We start from the raw sequence: 22,889 nt of genomic DNA, 5'->3' as shown, positions 1-22,889 counted from the left end.
AAAAAGAGAAGGGGGAGAAAAAGAAGAAAAGAGATAAATTTGGAGTGAGATGGGGAGGAGGGGGGGGGGGGGAAGAAAGGAGTGAGTTTAAGTTTAAAAACTCACTTTTTGTGTTTTTAGATAATAGGCTATATTTTTTAGTTAGTGTTGAGTTCAATTTTTTAAAATAGTCCTACCAAACAAATTTTTAAAGCCTAAAACTTGAAAATTGTTTTTTAGTTTAAAAAGTTGAATTCAAGTAGAATACCAAACAGACTCTTAGATATATCCATTAACTCATAATTCAATTCACCTACCTTTTCCTGTGATTTCTCGCATTTTTACTGGAGAGTTTATAGAGTTTTGGCTCAGATATTCACACCACTGCCCTTATTGACCTTTGTTGGTCCTTCCTGATGTTCGCCTTGGTTGGCGATGTCAGATCTCTCTTCCGGTTGGATTCCTTTGTTTCTTGTTGGCGTTCATTTTGGTGGTCCATGGAGGATGGAGCAGCAATTTCTTCTTTAAATTTGAGAATCTGGATGGTTTGATGTCTGGTGGCAGAGGCACTACATAGGCCTACCCTCACTTTTTCATCCTTTCTAAATAATTTGTAATATGTTTCTTTTTTTTTTTTTTGGTAAATTTAGTATTATCTATCTTTTAGTCTATACAAAATTCTTAAATTCTATTTATCAATAATTAAAATAAAAGGTCTCTTATTATTTTCAATTCCAACACCACTCATCTTAAAACTAAATTTAACATCTTGTTTTATAAAAAAAAAATCAACTCTTAAAATCAAAATGTAAAGTCTTATTTAGTTTTATCAAAAAATATTTTTTTCACATTGTCCAACACAAAGAATAATAAACTTTGAGTTTTTCTCCTCTCCTTCGTGAAATTTCATATATTTGTCCTCCAAATTCCAACCCAAAACAATATTAATGTTTATAAATCTCTATGTTCTCTTTAACTTTTTACTAAATTTATAAAATTTCATATATTTTGTTCTTTAAATTCTCAATCCATTTTTCTCTTTTTTTTTGTTCGAAAATTCTCAATTAATTACTCTCTATATTGACTTGATATTAGAAGGCTAATTTCTGAAAAATTTAGCACCTAAAAAATTTTAATTAGCTAACAATTCAAGCATGAATTCTACTCTCTTAACAATATTATCTCTTTGTTTTATTGTTTGGACATGTATGTGAGGCCCCTCCTCACATAAAATTCTAGTTCTGCCACTGTGTGCTCCGTTTTGGGAAGCATCAGCGGTGGGGAATGCAGCTCCAGTAGCTGTGGGTGCTTAGGGTTTTTCCTATTTTTATGGTTTGCAAGTGATGGGCTCCAAGTAGACTTTGGGCTTTTTTGTGTGTTTTTGGGTCCATGTTTCTTTGTATTTAGTGTATTTTTAGGCTCTGTGAGTGTAATGTATTGTTGTTGGTAATCAAATTACCTCTTGACAAAAAAAAAAAAAAAATTGATATATCCAATATGAGATCTTTAATCCAACTTTGTTTTATAAAATCTGGTAAGAATATTAGATACTATGAAATCTTGTATTGGTCGTTTTCACTTTTATTTAATAGAGCGAAATATTTACAAAAAAGGGTCAGTTTTTATAAATATTAAAATATTATAACTAGTGCTAAGAAGACTAAATATGTAAACTAATTTTGCAACCTAAATTATGTATCACCAATAAAAATAAACAAATTGCTCAGTAATTAAGTAATAATCTAAGCATTAATATTTATGTTATTTGATTTACAAAATTTAGTTTACCCATTTAATTTCCTTAAGACAAACCAAACACTATATATAATAACATATTTTACAAAAGACGACTCTGAGTTATTTTATTGTGTTAATAATAGTTTCTCAAGATATTATTTTTTATGTAATACAGGATAAACGAGTATTTGTTTCCATTTTTGTTACGAATTAGAATAAACGACTGCTGTGTTTAGCTGCCGCTGCCTTCATTGACATTTCTGATCTCTCACCGCACCATAAAAGCACCAACTCTGGCAACTATATGTCTAAGATAAACCTTCTTTCTGAGTTTCACACACATAGAGAGAGACAGAGAGAGAGAGAGACAGATTTAAAGAGAGAAGATGAGGAAGGTGGTGTGCGTAACAGGAGCCTCCGGTTACATAGCATCATGGCTGGTGAAGCTCTTACTGCAACGAGGTTATATTGTCAAAGCCACTGTTCGTGAACCAAGTCAGTATATATATCTCCCTCCCTACCATTTTCTTAGTTTCTTGCTTAATAATCTTGCTCATCTTATATATACATTGTTTCAGTAAATTTCATTATTTAAAGTCTGGGTTTTTATTGATTAACAATTCATGGCCTAGAGGCTAGGGCTGTAAGAGATGAATACTGCACCTATGACAATGTTTGGTAACGAAAAATGGAACTGGATCGTCTCCTCAGCTCAGGATGGAGATCCTCATGAGTAACCTATCCGGGCCGTTTAAACTTGATTCAACGGCTGCAATTATTATAACTTTTAGAGGGGCTCTTTATTTGGAGCCGTTAGATCAAATTTCAACGGCCCAGATGGGCTACTCAAGAGGATCCCCGTCCTGAGCTCAAGAGAGGATCCAATTCCACGAAAAATTACTGGTCTCTATGCAGTATAAAAGCACTTTTCAGTTATTTCTCATCCAAAGACTACTTTTGAATGCTTTTCGAAGGAAAATTCAGATTTTTGTATACAAAATTTCGATGTAACTTTTAACACAAGCGATTAACGCAGTAAAATAAATGTTTTTTTTTTGGTACACAAATAAATGTTTGTTTCAATTTTGCATGCATATACGTATATATAGTAGTAAGTGTAGAATATTACAAACTTGAGTCTTAGTGTAAGTGGAATTATTGCTTCTTTACATCGGCCTAGGGGATGGGTTCAAAACTCATCTCCATCTTTTTGTTAGTTTATATTTTTATTAAATGCATAAACTTCCACACAATAACAAGAAAATTCAAAACCTGATCCTCTAAATAGTTACGGAAAAACAATACGCCACCTTTAATTTGTTAAATTTGTTTGTGCTATTAGAATTTATAGAAGCTCAATTAAAAACTAAAATTATTATTTTGAAAAAAAAATTAAATTCTTATTATTTTTTAGGGCCTTCAATTCACTTTGGCACAGGGCCCCTAAAATCTCAGGGCCGACTCTGTAAGTTACAAGTTACAACAATGAACTCTTATGTTCATTTTACTCTGGACTTGAAGATGAATTGTAGACTTGTAGTTTCAACTGAAAATCGATCCGCATTTTTTTGAGTTTTGGATATAACATATATAAGATAAGAAATTTCAAATTCTGAAGAAAATAATTAGATATGGATTGAATTTTGCAGTGAGCCAACTAGCCAAGTGGGCAATATAATATGGTCAAGGAAAATGACTTTCACACGCTTCTAGTTCTTGTCTTTATATATATATATATATATATATTAGTTTTTACATTGAATATATCGAGACAAAATTCAGGACAAAATTAAAATGAATATGCAAAATATGAAAAAATATGTGCAGAAATAATTTCCCTCGTGTAAAGGCGAAGATGTAGCAAGGGAAGAGGTAGAAATTGTGCATCTATGGGTAGAGCACAAAACACTTTCTTTTCGTTTTTTTTTTTTTTTTTTTTTTTTTGAATCACAAAATACTTCTATTACAAGGATATTAATTACAAGTTCTTTGAGTATTCTTTTCGGATAGAGTATTTTAGTGCTGAATGGCAATTGGGATTATTTCAAGGACATATTATGAATGTTTTGTGTATGCATGCAGATGATTCAAGGAAAACAGAACACCTGCTCGCACTTGATGGAGCAAAAGAAAGGCTTCAGTTGTTCAAAGCAAATTTATTAGAAGAAGGATCTTTCGACCCTGCAGTCGATGGATGTGAAGGTGTTTTTCATACAGCATCGCCTGTACAACTTTCAGCCACTGATCCGCAGGTACTTCATCCTTTTACTTACATATATAGTTGAACTTTGATCAGATTGGAAACCCTATCAAATTACGAGGACCAAGTGTGCTTTCGCCATGAAATTCTTTTTAAGTTTCTAGGTTACCCAATGGTACGGACTCTTTCTCTCTTTTCAGTATACATATTCTTTATGTAAACACTGAATGATTCTTTCGTTCTGCGTCTCAGACAGAACTAACTGACCCTGCAGTGAAGGGAACACTCAATGTTCTAAAATCGTGCGTAAAATTTCCTACTGTCAAGAGAGTGATTTTAACATCTTCCATGGCGGCAGTCATGGTGAATGGAAGACCTTTGAACCCTGATGTGGTAATTGACGAAACATGGTATTCGGATCAAGCAATTTGTGAGCAGTTGAAGGTACGTTTTGTGTGTTACCATACATACGTATTATTTTCTTCCAAGTTTTCACCTTTTATTCTTTAATGAATTTGTGAAATTTCCATGTCTGTGCAGGAATGGTATTTTCTTTCAAAAACTCTAGCTGAGGAGGCTGCTTGGAAATTTTCCAAAGAAAATGGGATTGACTTGGTTACAATCAATCCATCATATGTGATTGGTCCGCTCCTACAGCCAACTCTTAATCTCTCTGTGGAGATGATTCTGAATCTCAAAAATGGTACACTTCCACAACCGGATTATTTCTCTCTTTCTTGGTTAGGGCAGAACATGATTGTTTGTAGATGCTCGCAGGCCGTTTCCTAGCAAATTAGATGATTCATGTGATGCAAGTTTCAAGTATTTCTTGTGATTCAAGTTTTAAATGTTTCGTTTCTATGCAGATATCCCAAGTATAATCAGTTCAAATTATCCATCTAGTGATGTCAGAGATGTTGCCTTTGCTCATGTTCAAGCATTTGAAGTCCCTTCGGCTAGTGGCAGATATTGTTTCGTTGGCCATGTTACACCCATGTCCAAGGCTCTGAGTATTTTACATGAACTCCATCCCACTTTTTTCCCACCTGAAAAGTAAGTTTTCATTTTCAAAATCCCACAAATTTGTATTTTGTTTCTTCAAGTTTATGCGGATCGATCTTCAAAAGATTGCTGTCGATCAAATTCCCAGTTTTCGTATTCATTAAGTACGCCATTGATCAAAGCTCACCGAATGAGGTAAATTTTTAAGGAATATCTGTTTCGTGCATTGTTTGGCAGATGGGATGATGACAAACCTTGTGAACCAGGCTATCAAATATCAAAGGAAAAAGCAAAAAGTTTGGGAGTTAATTTTCTTCCATTGGAAGTAAGTCTTAGGGACACTATTGAAAGCCTCAAAGAGAAGGGCTTCCTCAAGCTTTGAATTCAAGTGTTTGTTTCTGCACCATCTCTCAAGAGACGGTGAACATTACATTGTTCATGTTCAGATTTTCTAAATTCATCCGCAATGGCGCACGAATGTTCAGAAGTTGCTATCAACTCTTGGTGCCTGAATTTAAGAAAGGTTGTTTGAATATGTTTTTTCTTTCTTTATACAAGAGATATTGGGGGAAGGAAGAATCGAACTCGGGAGTCGGGACCTTCCAGGGGTGAAAACTCTGTATCAGAGCAACATACCCCTTGTTTGAAGAAGTTTACCAATTGAGCTACGTACCGTTTGGTTTTATAATAAAAATTATTAGAACCTTTCAATATTTTTTCGGTTATTTCAATAATATATGGCCTGATTGCATATGCATAATTATGATTTAGATTCAGACGGCAGATTCAGAATTTGAACTTTGGAGATCCTAATGTTGGAGGTCCAAGTTTTTTAGATAGAAATATAGCGCGAAATGCGCAACAAATTTCAGTTTATTCATGGAGCACTTAGTGGGCTTGTTGTTGTCAATCGAACCATATTTTGCATATGTCAACAAATATCGACATTTACCAAAGCAATCTCATAAGTACCATCGAGGGCATTTGTTGAATGTTGTCGACACAACTTGTTGATTGTTACTGTGAATATACCTAACAAGCATTACATCGCACTTGGTTGGCAAAAAGGGAACCTATACCAAATATTCGGAGGATCTCCATAAGACCTTCACATGCTTCTTTCCCAGCCTTGAGTGGTCTTGAGACCACCTTCGTCCCAATGTACATCCACCATGAAAAGAATGCACATGCAATCTATGTTTACGAATCAATCATTTAATTTAGGGAGTTTTAACAAAACACTCATGGTATTGTTCACTTTTTAACGAAAAATCACATTTTTACCTTTAACTGTCACTATTCACTATACTTTTAAAAAGGGCTTTTCATTAAAAGGGAAGTTTTTTTGAACTTTTCGTTAGTTTTCCTTTTAATTTATGGATGTCAATCCAATTGAGTACAAAGAAGAGAAGAAGAGTTAACAGATCACAAACCAACATATGAATCATAAAATAGAAAAATTGTTTATTAATTCTTAACGGTGTTCCTAGTATACACTATACATCTTTAAAATCTCTATAAACCTCCCAAATCTCCCCTTTAGATATTAGGAAAAAATATCTACCTGGAACTACCAATAATCTCCACGTGAACAAACCCCGTCACGGAAATGGTGAAACCGATTCACATCTCGAACCAGAATCTCTCTATTGGCGAATTTGGAAATGAACTTTGTAACAGGGTGACAATCTTCACATAGCCTTAAGTTCTTGGAAATCCTAATAGTTTCCCCTCTTTTGGAATTTACGAGTCCAAATGCAACTGCTAATTTTTCACTATGGCCTAATACCATTCGTTCCTTCTTTTCCTCGTCGACACCATACAGGGCAACTTTAGTTTGCGGCTTATATCCCTGGTCTTTCATCTCTGCTGACAATTCAGCCAACAATGCATGGACTCGTCAATGGAAATGAATGAGTATATCTTCCTTTTAACTTCAATCCAATTCCGACCTGGGACCTTTTGGAGTTCTCAAGCTTCTAAATGCTTCTTCACTCTTTTTACATCGTCCCACAACTTGGCTTCAGCATAAATATCAGCTAGAAGTACATAGTTCCCAGCATTCCTAGGCTCAAGCTCAAATAGCCTTCTACTTGCTCTCTCGCTAGCTCAACGTTAGAGCAACTCCAACGTTGCAAAGGCCCCCTAAGGCAAGTCGCTATTGAATAGCCTTCAATGAACAGTAATTGCCTTTAATGAACAATAACTGCCTTTTGCATCTCCACCCCTAAATTGAATAACCATGACAATATGCAATAAAATACTAGTATTTTTTCTTTTATAAAATAATAAAAATAATTTTATTTCAAATTTCAGATATGATTTGTAATCAATCTCGTTGTACCACATTTCATTAAATAAGAAATTACAACCCAAAGTATTGGTGAAAATATAAAACTATGGTGTAAGGTGTAAGTTAATGATACGATATTTATAGAGAAATTAAATCTTTTTTTTTTAATTTAAAAAAAAAAATTGGATTTTTTATTAATTGTTTACATTTATTGCTTTTTTGCATTTTTTTTATTAATTTTAAACGTGGCGGACGTCACCCTGACATTAACCACGCATCAGACAGCCCTCAGGCTCTCGAGCCACCAATTCGCGCCGAGCCTCTCACTCAGGCCCCCTCCCTCCCCAATCGCCCACATGGGTTGGAGGTTGTTGTTAGGGCATGTGGTTCTTCAAAGTCACCTGTCCATCAGGCTCCAGCATATGTTGGGGCTGCTCTTACAATGTATTCTACACAATGTATTAAAAGGTGGGGGAGTGGCCGAGGTATCCAATGGATAGCCCAGCCTAGGCGCAAGGCGTGAGGCGAAGCCTCACGGAACCTAAAATTTTAATATTATATATATAAGTATATTTATAACAATATAATACTTTGTAAAAACAAATATAACTATAACTAAATCAAAGATAATATCATCTTCTTTATTACTATGTGCAGTTGTACTTGGAAACTATGTCATATAGTCTCAAAATGTTATAATCATTTATTTTATTGTAAGCAATTATAGAGAACTTCAAGGAAAATAAGAATGAATGGTCACAATTATAGGAAAATTTGAAGCAAAATAAACGCTCAATGTTGCAATTATAAGTAATTTAAAAGGAAATAAAGGCTGAGTGGAGTAGTTATAGGGTATTTAAAATGTATAAAGCAATAATCATGGGAATTTAAAGGAAAATAAAGGGTTGCGTGAACTATTTATAGGGCATTTAAAATGAAATAAACGGGATGAAGTATTTATAGGGTATTTAAAATGAAATAAATGGCGAAAATAAAGGGTTGAGTGGAGTATTTATCGGGTGTTTAAAATGAAATAAATGCTAAGTGGAGCAATTATTATAGAAATTTATGGGATTTGGAGGGAGAAAGTCTCTCCTTCTTCGTTGAAACTAGAATGGCAAAAAACATTTCAAAAAACCTGGATTTTTGAAGAAAAGAAACGCCCAGATTAACGCCCCGGATGCCCTAAGGCATGCCTAGGCGCACTCCGGCGAAGCCTTCCGCCCACTCCCTCAAAACAGAGGCGGGTACACTGATGCCCAGGCTCAGAGGAAGCCTAGGCATGCCCTGAGGCGAGCCTTTTAAAACACTGATTCTACGTGATCCAAGAAGAGCGCCCCAAACTTTAGCTCCTGGCTCAATCCGCATACTATCTATGACTTTGGCTGCTTCATCTAACCGATTGGCACGACCAAGAAGATCCACCATAGGAGCATAGTGCTCAACACTGGGATATAATCCATGTTCCTTAACCATAGAATCAAACAATATTTTCCCCTCTTCAACAAGATCTGCGTGACTACAAGCCCCCAAGACACTAACAAATGAAATGTGACTCAGTGAAACTCCGTGATTGATCATGTCTTCAAAAATTTGTATTGCCCTTTTTCCATATCCATGAATGCCATAACCTGAGATCAAGGAATATCATGAAACAACAGCCTTCTTATTCATCATACTGAAAACTCGTTCCCCCAAGTCAAGCTTACCGCATCTCGCATACATTGTTATAAGAGCACTCATAACTGGAAGGATTGAATCAAGACCCCTTCTGAGGATGTACCCATAAATGAACCTCCCCTGCTCCAAAGCAGTAAGAGCTTCACAAGCTTGAAGCACACTAATAAGAAACACGCCCAAACCTCGCATACACATCCAACAAAGTGGTCATAACATGAACATGTGCCCCATACCTGTTCCGCAAAATATGTCCATGAATCTCCTTCCCCTTCTGTAGGATGAACTCAAACACTCAGAAACAACACAAGCTTTGAGTACATATGTATACATAAACCGATCTGACGAAATCCCAATTGTATTCATTTGTCTATACAAATCTAGCACCTCAGAGAAATGCCTTATAGAAGACATGAGCGTTACCTGAGATAACAATGATATTTTCTCAAGAGATTTTTTACTCCGTAGAGAGTCTAGAGACACTGAGCACGAGTAAGAGCTTCAAATCCTTGGGAGACCTTGCTCTTCTCAAAACCAATCTTTGCAGTTGCACACTTCAAGAAAATACCTAAGGTAAGAAAAGGAGACTCCAGCAAAAAGGATGGTACAAGATACTGACCTACTTTCTAACATTTCTTACCTCAGCTAGTGCCATTGAAAGAAGAATATCGTGAGTATAGGGCTTAGCATCTGGATGCTGAACAGCTGCCTGACCAATATCTTGCACAAGCTTGACTTCCCCAACCTGGATTCCAGAAATCCACTAGTATCCATCTTTCAAAACCAAAAATATCACACTTAATAAATGTAACAAAGATGGTCCATACAAAAAAACCAGGGGTGCCAAAATATGTTCACTACAAAGTATACTAAATAAATTTCCCGAAAAATGAGAATTTAACATTACATATATATGTATATACTTATATTTAAAAAGAAAATAAAAAGAGCTGAAAGCTGAATAGTGAAAGCTAATCCTACACTAAACCAAGTATATTGTATAAAAACAAAGCTGAACCTCTTCAAGGAGGCAAAGAGCAGCTGGCAGCCATGCCCAAGGGATCCAAAAGGAGGATTTAGGTGGGATATTTTCCTTTTTACTACCATCATATTCTGGTTCAAATAGACAACTAAGAACATGCTGGTAGTAAAAAGACAACTAAGAAGGTCCTGCAAAGGAAGGTCCTGCAAATAGACAACTAAGAATATTTAGGTGTGTGATATAAGCTTCTTTCTCACATTCATTAGAAGGTCCTGCAAAGGAACCCAAAAGACAACTAAGAAGAAAGCTTTTACCATGTGCTATAATACGGAAGCAAAATGAATTCTTAAGATTGGACGAAAATTTACAACACATTAACAATGTCAAGTCCCTACTCCCTACCTTATGAGACTTAATAGCATCCTTGGTGTAACCTTAATCAATTTTAGCACTCTTCAAATCAAATACAGATTCAACAACCACATCCCTTTCAGCTTGTTCAGGAATACCAATAAGCTGCAAGTTGATTCTGTAGGGATTAAGTTACTCAATGCAGAGAAATAAAAAAATTTAGAAAATATGTATATGTTAGAACAAGTAATGCATTCATAATCATGTTCCCAAGTCAACATAACACAAATTTCATATACAAAACAGACTCTGAGAACTACTATAAGTCTATAACTATCTCAGAGCATTTTCAACTTTTCAAGCTCTCTTCCGCACACAAAAATGCAGAAACAACAAGAATATGGGAAATAGGGAAATGAATTAACAAAATTAGGAATGTGGCCAAACAAAATATCAATTCACAAACCTATCGCACACAGACAGGGCTAATAACACGGTAGAGAAATAAATGACAGGAATATACTGAATCTCAACTATCTAAATAATCATTATTGGCTACACAATTAGACATCCAATCTGTAAATCCAATGTTGCAATTTCGAAAGAAACCAAAGCTCATCATTTTAGTTAAAGGCATCCGTTTCGCTATCTGACTGTACAATCACAACATAAAATTCTGGTAGCATGTCTAACCTTTATACATACACAAATTTATCGAAAGATAGAAGATTGCCCCATATGGACAGGTCGAAATCCAAAACACAGTTCACACTAGAGTATAAACAACAGAAAATTAAGTACAATCACGCTTTTCGTCACGCATGTTACATTTAAAAATTAGGATTGAACAACAGGTAGCCCACAATTTACAACTAAATCAGTACCCAATTCAAAAAATTATCAAAACAAACAGAGAGAAATTAAAGATAATCAATATAACAGCGGAATGAAGCAGTGACCTGGTAACAGGTAACGGGGATTTCGACAGTGTTGTGAGCCGGAGCATTGTGGACGACGTAAGGGCGTCAGCTGCATTCAGTGCCCACGGGCCGGAGAGATTACCAACCTCCTTCTTCCTCGTCGGAACCCTGGAAGTGGAGATTCCGTATCCAGCAATTGCTCTGGAAAACCCCCAAACGCAGAGCTTGTAATTGTCCTTGGGATCAACGGCCCGACAAAGACCACAGCGGGATGGAATGCCGAGCAGGGCGTGAGCCAGAGCAGCCATGACCCTTTCCCTTTCCCTTTATTGGTGAAGCGGGAGCAGCATTGGAATTGGGATTGGAATTGGGGATTTCAGAGACTACATTCAAATGGCTAGGGTTTTTGGGAAAGAAGAAGGGAGATGGATTATCTACTCTCCCACTTCCCATGCACTTATTTCTTCTGTTGTTTGTGTGGTCACGGTTAAGTCACGTCAATATTTTATATTAATTTTTTAATAAAAATAATAAGATAAAAAGTAATAATAATATAAAATGTTAACGTGGTTTAACCGTGATCACACAAACAACGAATGATGAAGTGAATGGGAAGTGGGAGAGTAGAGAATCCATCTCCAAGAAGAAGATACCGTTGGCAGTTTCTAAAACCCTTCGCAATTCGGATAGGTTTAAACCCCTTGGCTTTTGTTTTGTTGGGTTACAGATTTTTTTGAAGTGACCGGTATTTTATTTTGGTGGAAAAAAAAATTCATTCAAAGAGAGAAACTACGATTACAATCACGATATCAAAGTGATCGTACTTAAAGTGGTTACTCGATGTATTATAAAATAAGTAAAGTACAGCAAAAAAAATATATCATTTTTCTTATTTGTATTATGATATGTGTAATACGTTTGAATATCAGATCCTAATTGATCCTTTTTTTTATCATATCAATAAAATTTCTTTGTGCCGTCGAGGTTGTTAAAAAAAATGGTTAGAGTAACAAATTTTTAAATTAGCATAAAAGTATGAAATGAATTAGGATTGTTATATTAACACCCCACATATTAGTGAATATATCCTACATACTTAATACACCACACAATTGCTTTTTTAATTAAAATGTATCTTAATACACCCAACATACTTTTCTATAATACCCACACATCAACTCTCAATATATACCTTAAATTTCCTTCATACACTCCACGCTCTTCACATCTTAAATGCAACTACATAAGGTCAACCAAAGATCTTATTTGTTTATTCGAATAGGTTGTTTCTATGTTATCTCTCCTCCCTTCCAAACAATAAAGATATAGATTTGAGAATCCACCATTATCGAACAAAAAAAGTTTGAGAATCCATCATTTTGTGGCAAAAAAAGGATTTAGAAATGCATAGCATAATGATTTTGCATTAACTTAACTTCATGAATACTATTTTTGAATTGCTTCTTACTTTTCCAGAAGCCAGCCTACTCTTTGATAATGAAAAAACCATAAAAAGCTATTGTCACGCCCCGAACCCAACATACGTCCAGGATCGACGCGTGACGTCACCCAGCATCCGTATATCTAACAGATCCCGCCTCTGAGATATGTACAAGGCATAACTCAAGATCCAACTACGTAATAATTTTTCGTAAGCTTTATGGCTGCATCTAACTACTTCGTTAGACTGCCTACGTACCCTCATTAGAGATCAAGCCATTTGTAGTTCAACACTCACAAAATCAAATGTTTATCACACCCAGTTCAAGCAGAAAAGTATAGCATTCCTCCATCATTTAAAATAACCTGACAGCATGAAATTCTTGGACTCAAGCTACATAACAAAACCCCCCCCATGAAAATCATGATTTCACTTTCATCCAACATATAAATCATTATGTCTCATCACATCACCATTCACAATATATGTCATATTTAAGAACCGATGAAGCATAAAACCATTCTCTAGCCACTTTAAATAATTAATCTGATCAAAATAATAACAATCATTCCCATATTTTCTAAATTCATACTTGAAGAAATCATAATCGAATCGTAGAAAATCCTGAAAGAATCATCCAGACGTCTAACATCTTTTCTAATCAATTCACAAGATTCTTGAAACCATTGTCACCAATATATATAAAGCTAAGGCTAGAGTGACACTGTTAGGCCAAGCCTACTTTTCTGAAATAGGGATTTCGGGCCTCTCAACGGAACCAAGATACCAAAAGGGATTCCGGACCATCACTCAATAGAATCCGAACCACATAACAGAGCCAAGACAACAAAGGGGATTCCGGACCATCACTCAACGGAATCCAATCCAGGATACGATTCCAGACCATCACTCAACGGAATCGCAGAGCACAATGCATAACAACCACTAAATGAAACCCAAGTTAGATACGATTCCGGAACATCACTCAACGGAATCGCAGAGTAGAAGGGATTCCGGACCATCTCTCAATGGAATCTAAACAAGCATATGATTCCGGACCATCACTCAACGGAATCACTTAATAGAAGGGATTCCGGACCATCTCTTAACGGAATCCAAACAAGCATATGGTACATACCAAATGTACCAGGTATATCTAAACCTCATCATCTCCATAATTACAACGTAGTCACCTACCATATTCACTTCTCGTGGCCACCAACTAATATGTTCCACCAGCATATAAGTTCCACAGAATACTTCTAATAGGATTCTACGATCACATGGTCATAACATTTATCATACTTATCATTCACATTACTAGAAATAATTAAACATCCATATATTACCATTATCATCAATACACAAGCCAAATCATGTTTAATAAACGTAAGTCTATGGCTAAATATATGAAAATCACATTTCAATAGAAATCATATTTATAAGACCAATTCATATTCACAAATGATTTTAACATAAACAATTAAAGTAATAACCATATCACAAATATTCAAGTCACTCTCCAACCAATGTAGGCCCACTAGACTTCACTTAAGTCTCTCGTAGTACTAAATTTAGTATTAAGAACGTTTGAAGACATGTTAACCAAAAGTCAACTCTCGGTCAAATGTATAATCCACAATTCTGCACAATTCAATATGGAAGATCCGCACATTGGATTATAGATCCGTAACCTTCTGAAGTCCACATTATGCTTCTAAAATAACCTACCAAAATTTCATCATAATCCGATGGTCGGATCCCCGCTAATTACAATTTCAAGTGGCGACCAACGTTTGATTTTACAAACTTAGAAATCCAAATCAAGAAGATCCGTATGTCGGATTCCCAATCCGTCAGTTCCCACTATCCTCAAATACTACATCCTATGACGCATTAAAGTTTAGTGATGATCCAACAGTCAGATCGTTGATTCATATTTTGACCAAGTAAGGTATCGTAATGAAACTACGTCCCAAACAATCAAATTACGTCATACGGATATCAATTATGAAATCAAGACATCTATTTGAACTTAAAAGGACATCATCGGTCCATTAGCCAGGCCACCGCCGCACGCGCCGCCGCGGGTGACTGTCGGCCGCCCCGACTTGCCGGAAAAATTCAACTATTTTTAAAAATTATCACAAATTACAAAAATGAATATCTCAAAGAGTAGAACAAACTTTATACCTGTGGCCAAGTCCAATTTGGCCGGGAAACACCTCAATTTCACTCAAACCCGCCGAAACCCTAGAAAAGAGGGTGCTTTGATTCGGCTTCCAATCGAACTTTGACGCCTCCAACACTGCTTGGGCTTTGTTCAGGAGCTCAAGGGAAGTCTTTTGGTGGTGGTCATTGGGTGTAAACATTTTGGATTTGGGAGATTTGAACACACACACCCGCCGCACCCTTAGTGTTGTTTCTCCCTAATTCAAGTCCAAAACCCTTGATTTTTTGGGTGAAACATGTAGAAGGAAGGTCAAGGGAGTGTTTCCAAGTGGTTGTTTGAAGAAATTCATCGGAAAACCTTCGGGAAATGGAGATGGGTGGCCGGCAATACCCACAGGTCGTAGGGACCCGTTTCTCCCTTTCTTCCTTCTTTTTCTTCTCTCTTTTCCCTCCTTTCTTAATTTCTGATTGGGCAGTGCCCATGCTTTCCACTCCTCTTTCAAATCCTTTCCTTTGCATCTCCACCATCCATTTTCCTTTTCATTAAATCTGGGCCACCCATGTGGCACACCATATTTCATAAGAAAATTCCAGATTTTTCTATTTATTTTTAAAATGCCTCAAACTTCAAACGTTAATAACTAATTTAATTTAAATTTAAATTCAACAAATTAAAATAAATTCTCGAGAAATAATATAAAATCTCAATAATACAAATATATAGGTGATAACAGTGAAATCCAGGAACGGGATTTCACAGCTACAATTCACAAGATTTTAGAACCTCAAATCTCCAGGTTGACAGTGATGACATCGTTAGGATACATAAATACACACATATATAGATAAATACATACATACACATATATGTACACATATACATACACACATAAATACATACATACACACATACATTGATGATCTAGCGTATTACATTGTTAAATTATCCTTCTGAACCACATATTTGAATATTTTGTCTAAAAATTTTATGCATGCATTTACCTAATTGGTGCTAAATAAGGCATGAGCTTGTCTGAACCTTGCTACTTCCCTCCATTGTTGCATGTAACGGAGGAAGGTGAGAGTGGTTTTAAGAGTTAAAGTGACACATCCTGACCCGAAATGTCCACCTGGACTCCAAATCAAGTTGTGTCAGTTTGGTATCAGAGCATAAGTTTGGGTAGTATTACGTTCATCAGACGAGTGATGTAAGCATTCTCTGTCCTTAAGCCTAATTTTCGAATCTTGTCACTTCGTCGACACACAAAAAAATGTACTAACTTTCTCTAAATTTCGAGTGACTTAGATGATTTATTGACCTCATGGAAGAACATTTTGGCGACTGTCACTAGATCTAAATAAGAACCTCCCTGCCAAGGAAGATCCCAATTTGGAATGAGTTGATGGACCTGACGCAGGGCTAATGTATCACTGATTGTGCACCGCCAGAGATTTTACTTGTCAATCCCATCACTATTCTCCATCCATCATTATCAAACCTTCCAAGATAGGAAACCAGAAATAATTTTGATTCCTTGGCAGTACCTGTTAGTATACCACCTATCATAATTCCTACGAAATTTTACTTTTTGTTGAAATCTCTGGAAATGTCTCGAACGAACGACAATGTGGTGCTAAAGTGGTAGCACTCGATGAAAGAATATCTGGGGGACATTCACCTTTGGTCCCCAACTATACTCATCTTTCCAGCGTAGTTATAATTCCGGATCTTTAGGAGGAAGATCGATGTCCATTGAACCCCGTTCTAAAGTAGATTATTAGCAAATTCTATTTCTGACCTTAGGACGTTGTAACCAACACTAGTTCCCATAATTCATTTCGATGTTGTACTCGTCATTTTGATGAGTATTGGCATGAGAGTACGAGTTGTTATACCTTCGGTTAGCAGAAATCCTAGAAGCAGTAATCAATTTCCCTTGGAATCAACGAACCCAACTTACAAGACCAATTTCTTACCAATCATCTGAAACCATCCAACCGAACGGGCTCTAACCTGTAATCGATTACGGTGGCATTACTACTTGACGATATTGTCCGATATTCATGAACTGTTAACCAGTATTTAGGCGGTATGATTTCTGATACCGGACACCTGTTAGTATCTGGGAGTGATACCTTGGTGCCAAAACGCTGGTTTACAATTTTAGGGTAATGAACAATATTAAAATATCATATATGCATTAATTAGCAGCGTGACTGATAGATTGATTAACAGTGACTACCTGAGTCGAAGAAATTACAATCCTAGAGACTTAGGAGCAAGCCCTGTTTTAGGACAATAAATTCGTAGTTGTTTTAACCTTATCAACCATCTAGGTAACCAAAATCTGATCCAAGCCCGGCCCAAGCCTTTGGGCCGTTGACCCGATTCGTCCCATATCTGAAAATATTTTCTGGAATATTCCCTGAAATATTCTTGGAATATTCTCTGGAATATTCCTTGCATTGACTTTTTCGAAATTTCTTGGAAACCCTCCTTGGCTAATTTTGACGCTCCGAGTATGTTTTTAACATCTATTTAGTGAAATTTTAAAGTTTTAACGTAGTTGACAGTTGGGGCGGCTTGGTTGACTTTTTAGGTTGACCGTTGACCTTTTGTAAAAATTTTCGGGGACCCTCCTTAATGTATTTCGATGCCCTGATTCCAAATATGCACTCCTTTTTTCCAAATTTAATTGTCTTGGTGGAGTTTTATGCTTAAGTGCGAATACTATCGAAGACTCCGGCTATCCTAGTTTGAACGGCTGCGACCTCGCAAGTATCTGTGAGTTGATCTTTTCTTTTATATAGTATATATATATTTGCTAGTTTCCACATATACATTTATTAATGAATTGTCTACGTGATTGCCATAATTAAATTAACGTTTATAAGAAATGTTGTATTGTTGGGAAATTGTGAAATAATCCTATGGGATGCATGTGTAAGTTTACTATAAGGGGATGCCTTAATGAGATTTACGGATATGAATAGTATTGTGTTTATTAGAATTATCAAATTATCGATTTACCGTTACATGATTATAATTACGTTATATGCTCATTGTGTGCTACACCGGTATTTGTACTCGCATGGGTCAGGGCCAGACTTCATATGTATGTTCACATTGCACCATACCCTCACTTTGATCCGTTGTAGGTTCCAGTCCTATCCTAGATTGTTATAGGCAATTAGGACTCGTATGTGACGCGCATAACGCCAATCTTCACGTGATTGTAGTACTAAAGCATAAATCATTATTACGACCAGTCATGTTCATGTCAGAATACATTTGCATGAACTCGTATGTTAGCATGTATCGATGAGGATATGATATGTTTATTTCTGCGAGATATTGTGATTACCGGAAGTCATTTGCTTATTTACAAATTATTGTGAAGTATTGCATTATTGAGGTATTGCTGGTTATGGTAAATATTTTCATACTATATGTAGTATGTTATATGTGGAAACTATACTTGTTTTACGGTGAGGGGTTATAATGTTTTCAAAAAGGTTTTTACAAAGCTTTATTTTTAGGCCCACTCACCCTTGTTTTTCACCCCTCCAGGTTTTAGTGGCATTGTTCGTGTCGACGAGGATTTCTATCAAACGCTGTTATCTGAGACTACTTCTGATGGTATAGTTCTTATTCTAATTTTACTGTACTTTACTTATGCTTTGACATCACGTGTAAAATGGTTTCATTCCCGTTCACAAACGCACTTTTGCATTTAGGCATTTTAGTTTTAAATTTATTCACATTTTCCACATCACTTCACTTTATGGTTTCGTCACCTTCCTGGTGCCGGCCAGCACAGCTCGATTCGGAGTCCAAGTGGACATTCCGGGTCGGGGACCGGGGTGAGCCATGAAGAAGATAAATAATCTTGGGATATACATGTTAAAAGTGATTTGAGATTTATTTAAAGTTTATTTATTTATTTTTAAAATCTTATAAGGTCGAAATTGTCATTCTATATTAAGATATATAACTCATTTAATATCAAATTTTAAAGTATCATGTATTCAACATAATGTGGGGTGCTTAGGTTCGATATTATCTTATGGTATTCCTCTTCACTTGTAAGTGAGAGGTTTTAGGTTCGATTCTCGACAAAGGCGAGTTTGAATCACATTATTGCTAGCCCATTGTGAGGCTAAACCCACCCCTTCCCCCTTAATATAGATAATATCGTTTCTTCACAAAAAAAAAAACCAAATTAATTACAAAACTATATCTTCTTTATTTTCTTAACTAAATGGAAGGGGCTAGCAATAATGCGGTTCAAATTCGAACATATGACCTCTCACTTATAAGTGAAAATGAATACCACTATAGCGTAGTACTAAGTGGCGTCCATGCCATTATTTTTAGAATTTAAAATTTTATATGTCAACACTTTGCTATATTTGTTCAAGTATTTGCCTTTTTTTTTGTAATTAATATTAATTTCTTTGTCCGGATTTTTAGTTGATAATTAAAATCTCATCCCTTCCTAAATTTAAGGTAAATAAACAACTATTTAGGGCTCGTTTGGATGTGCGCTTTTAGAGAAAATATTTTTGGATTCCAAAATCACTTAAAAGTGCTTTCTGCAAGAAGCACCAATTATGTGATTCTTCCATGAAGCACTTTAAGTGTTTTTTCAGGATTCATTTGCATTTTTACTAAGAATTGGTTCTAAAAATATTTTCATCAAAAGCTTTTTCAGTCATTATAAAAACACATTCAAATAAACTCTTAAGCTCCTCCATTCTTTCATCCCTTATGCACATCCTACAACACCCCAAACTCATCAACCATACGCCAAATGCCCAGACTATCTCTCTCTCTCTCAACGTAGCAGCAACATCCCTAGACGATATATGCAGTCAACTTCCTTTCTTCTTTTTTATTTTTTATTTTCCTTTATTATTGAATATTAATCTTGATTATTCAATGTATGGGTGGCTACACTTTTATATTTCATGGGTACAACTTTATTTTACATGTTATTTCATTCACATATATATATTGGTACAATGTGTTTTGTGACTGCAATTTTGTTATACACATTGATATGGGTACAATGTTTTTTTTTTAAAGAAAATTAGGTAAATGGTTTTGATTGTTGCATTTTTATGTGCCCATGCATGCTTACATACCAATGTGGTACATTCTTTTCCATGAGCATATACCCAGAATTTTTCGCTCTCATATTTATTTTTATTTGGGTACAATGTTGTTTGGACCCGATTTTACATTATCGGCCCAAGTAATCTAGACCGTTGGTTGAGTAGAATTTCAAGCCATTGGATGACAAAGTGGTTAAGATGATTTTCAATTATTATTAAGGAATAATATTGTGGTTTTAACTTTTAATCATAATATTATCTCTTAATATATATAAGATTATCTAAGCCTAATATTAGTTATATCCAGCTGGTTGTTTGAAGATAAGTGATGAGGCAAATCATTTTTCCCAACCGTTGGATGGAAAGAGTTCAAGTTGACTTGGGATACGTAGAGTGGAACAGCTTGGAGTAGGAAATCAGCACAAGGTTATTACAGATGGGATTGCATTTGCATGCAGCGTGAGGCCATGGAGAGGCTTTTATTTGGAGATTAATTCCATGCAAATAAGAGTCCAATTTGAAGAAGTTAGCAATATGGGTGGTGTTTGATTAATGCCGTGCATGTCCCGGATGTGCTATTAAAGTGGAAGAGCATCAGGTTGCTGCAAATAAACACGTGGCCACAGTTATCCATCAGATTAGAGGTCTAATCTCACTTATGATAGACTCGATGGGGTTCAGCTTGAGGAGGCATCTGTAATATTTTCACTTGGCCGGTCAAAAGAGGATACGCCACGTGAGTATCATGCACGGGATGTGCAGGAGATAAGGATGGCATACCATGAATTATTGGAATTGTTTCCCAGAGACAGTATTGTGCATGCACGTGGTCAAGTATTTGATAATTATTAGCAAGGGGATTGGCTTATCAAGAATTAAAATGTGGAGGTGATATCACGTATTAGCACGGGGAGGAGGTGGCAGAGTTGCAATTGGAGTCCACAAAATTATCAACCACGTACTTGTCCCTATAAATACACACATTGTGCAACATTTCAAGGCCTCTCTCCAACTCAACACATAAATCTGCCCTGCATAAATTCTCGCTCTATGCAAAACCTCTCAACAACCTTGAGAACTCTATTCTTCTCCTCTTTCCCCGCCGACATATCTTCAGTTTGGATAAACAGCACTGTGAAGGCAACCGGTGACATCTTCAGTTTGGATAAACAACACTAGAGCCGTAGAATCAGCCGACCGCGGAGTACCTTCAGTTTGGATAAACAGCACTGCGACGAGGCCGACTGGTTATCTATCCAAGTCTCGGTCGAGAAGGATTTTCGAATCCTTATTGGCAGAGGTCATCTCATTAGCTTTCTCGGCGAAGTGAGGTGTTACAAGTTACTACATTCGGCACATTGAAAGCCGAATTTGATTTTGAACTTCGCAAAACTAGCAACCTTGTCTTCAGGCTCTAAAATCCGAAGGCCGAGACGTGTTCCTTCTTTGGCCGCAGTCGCAAGATTCAGAAGTCAGCAGTGTGCTCAACGCCACATCCACATATTTCACTCACCGGCCGAGCTCGGCCGTCAAGTTGGCACGCCCCGCACACAACTGAATGGCGTAGTTAGCTCATAGATTACTCGCCCTGCGTGCCACGTAGGCTTGGTAGTTTTTAGGATCAACAAATGTTAAATGTTAATTATAATTTTCTTGTAAATTCAGTATATGAACCCATTGTTATTGTGTGTTTCGGGTAGGTAAATTTTTTTATGTTCATTGGTACTTTTTTTGTCAAGTTCATGGATACATTGTTTTTGTATGTACCCATAATAAATTTAATGGGGTACATAAATTTTGCAGAAGTATGTGGAAGATTTTCATAATCCATGAGATTGTAAATCCATAATCCCATAAATTTTGGGATTTTTACAATTTCAAACTTTTTTTAGATTTGATGATTGACTGAATTTCATAGTTATTAGAATTTTGAATTCCATTAATTCTTGGATTGAAATCATTTCTTTTGTCAAACAATAGATTTTGTTTGATTAGCCACCGAAGGAGTTTGAACCCACGCCGCTATGCAATGGCTCAACACATTTCCACCATTTTGATTTACATTAATTCTTAGATTTAAATCCCTTGAATGCAGTTAATTAGAGCAATTTTGAAATGAAACAAACAAGTGTTTTAAATGCTACACTTTAATCAACAATTTTGAATTTTAAAAATAAAAAAATGAAATGGAAATGTAATAAATACTAAAATGCTTAAGTGTACAAAGTCGAAGGACTTTGACAAAAAAAATAAAATAAATAAAAAACAATAAGGTTTCAATCTAACAATTCAGGTGGCCAGGGACCGCAACAAAGTGATCCTTTAATAAATATAAAAAAGTTGTATGGTAGGATCGTAGGTGGTAAAGAGTCCATAGAGAATCTCAATTCTTGTCCAATTATATACACTAGGTGGATGAATATTTGACAAAGAAAAAATAGGTGGATGAAGAAATTGGTATTGGAGTCTTTGTTTTCAATTTATGCATGGAATGATGATGTATTGAGTTGTTGGATGAAAGCGCAATTAATTCATAATATATTGGCAATGGCGTGTATTTGAATTTGGTCAATTTATATTAAAAATTTTTATCATACCATATATTTGTATCATCTTTTTAATAGAGGTTAGACCTATATGTGTTGGTGAGTCAGTACAAGTATATGGTCAGTATAATTCTTATACTAATATTTATTTTTCACCCGATGTTCCGGATACACTAAAGAAGAGCTGTGTCGCAATTTTGAGTGGCATCTGGTTTCAAAAATATCACGGCCGGCCCTATGTGTGAGGCCCAGAGAGTGGGAGAGGGATCATGGTGGAGAGCTGGATTTAGGATTTGGATCCTATTATGATCCTCTTTGCCTAGGATCTTCACATTTTATCCATTTTGAGATCCTCATATACTATTCGTTTTATCTATTGTGAGGTCATAAATTATTTTGAATTTTTTATTTAAAATTAAATACAAATAGTACCTAACAAAACTAATCGTAAGATTTACGACGAATGAATAA

General features: G+C 35.8%; 1 protein-coding gene and 1 pseudogene across 1 annotated transcript; one reads left to right on the top strand and one right to left on the bottom strand.

Moving 5' to 3' along the window:
• Positions 1 to 2,017: 2,017 nt before the first annotated feature.
• LOC126628385 (phenylacetaldehyde reductase-like) lies at positions 2,018 to 5,453 on the top strand. The gene is made up of 6 exons (XM_050298057.1): positions 2,018 to 2,211; positions 3,799 to 3,968; positions 4,169 to 4,360; positions 4,457 to 4,619; positions 4,783 to 4,969; positions 5,156 to 5,453. The coding sequence occupies exons 1-6, from the start codon at positions 2,103 to 2,105 to the stop codon at positions 5,298 to 5,300; spliced, it is 966 nt and encodes a 321-aa protein (XP_050154014.1). The 5' UTR covers positions 2,018 to 2,102; the 3' UTR covers positions 5,301 to 5,453.
• Positions 5,454 to 6,402: 949 nt separating this feature from the next.
• Positions 6,403 to 11,577, bottom strand: LOC126628890 (pentatricopeptide repeat-containing protein At3g46790, chloroplastic-like; annotated as a pseudogene).
• Between the last annotated feature and the right edge of the window lie 11,312 nt (positions 11,578 to 22,889).

Source organism: Malus sylvestris, chromosome 7 (assembly GCF_916048215.2).
Source record: "Malus sylvestris chromosome 7, drMalSylv7.2, whole genome shotgun sequence".
Taxonomy (NCBI): Eukaryota; Viridiplantae; Streptophyta; class Magnoliopsida; order Rosales; family Rosaceae; genus Malus; species Malus sylvestris.
This window is presented reverse-complemented; position numbering and strand designations above follow the sequence as displayed.

What these genes read in the sequence shown, in the direction of transcription:
- LOC126628385 (XM_050298057.1), top strand. Translation starts at nt 2,103, where the DNA reads ATGAGGAAGGTGGTGTGCGTAACAGGAGCCTCCGGTTACATAGCATCA. An exon ending in CAATTTGTGAGCAGTTGAAG is followed by an intron (nt 4,361 to 4,456) that starts GTACGTTTTGTG and finishes ATGTCTGTGCAG; the next exon opens with GAATGGTATTTTCTTTCAAA. An exon ending in GATTCTGAATCTCAAAAATG is followed by an intron (nt 4,620 to 4,782) that starts GTACACTTCCAC and finishes GTTTCTATGCAG; the next exon opens with ATATCCCAAGTATAATCAGT.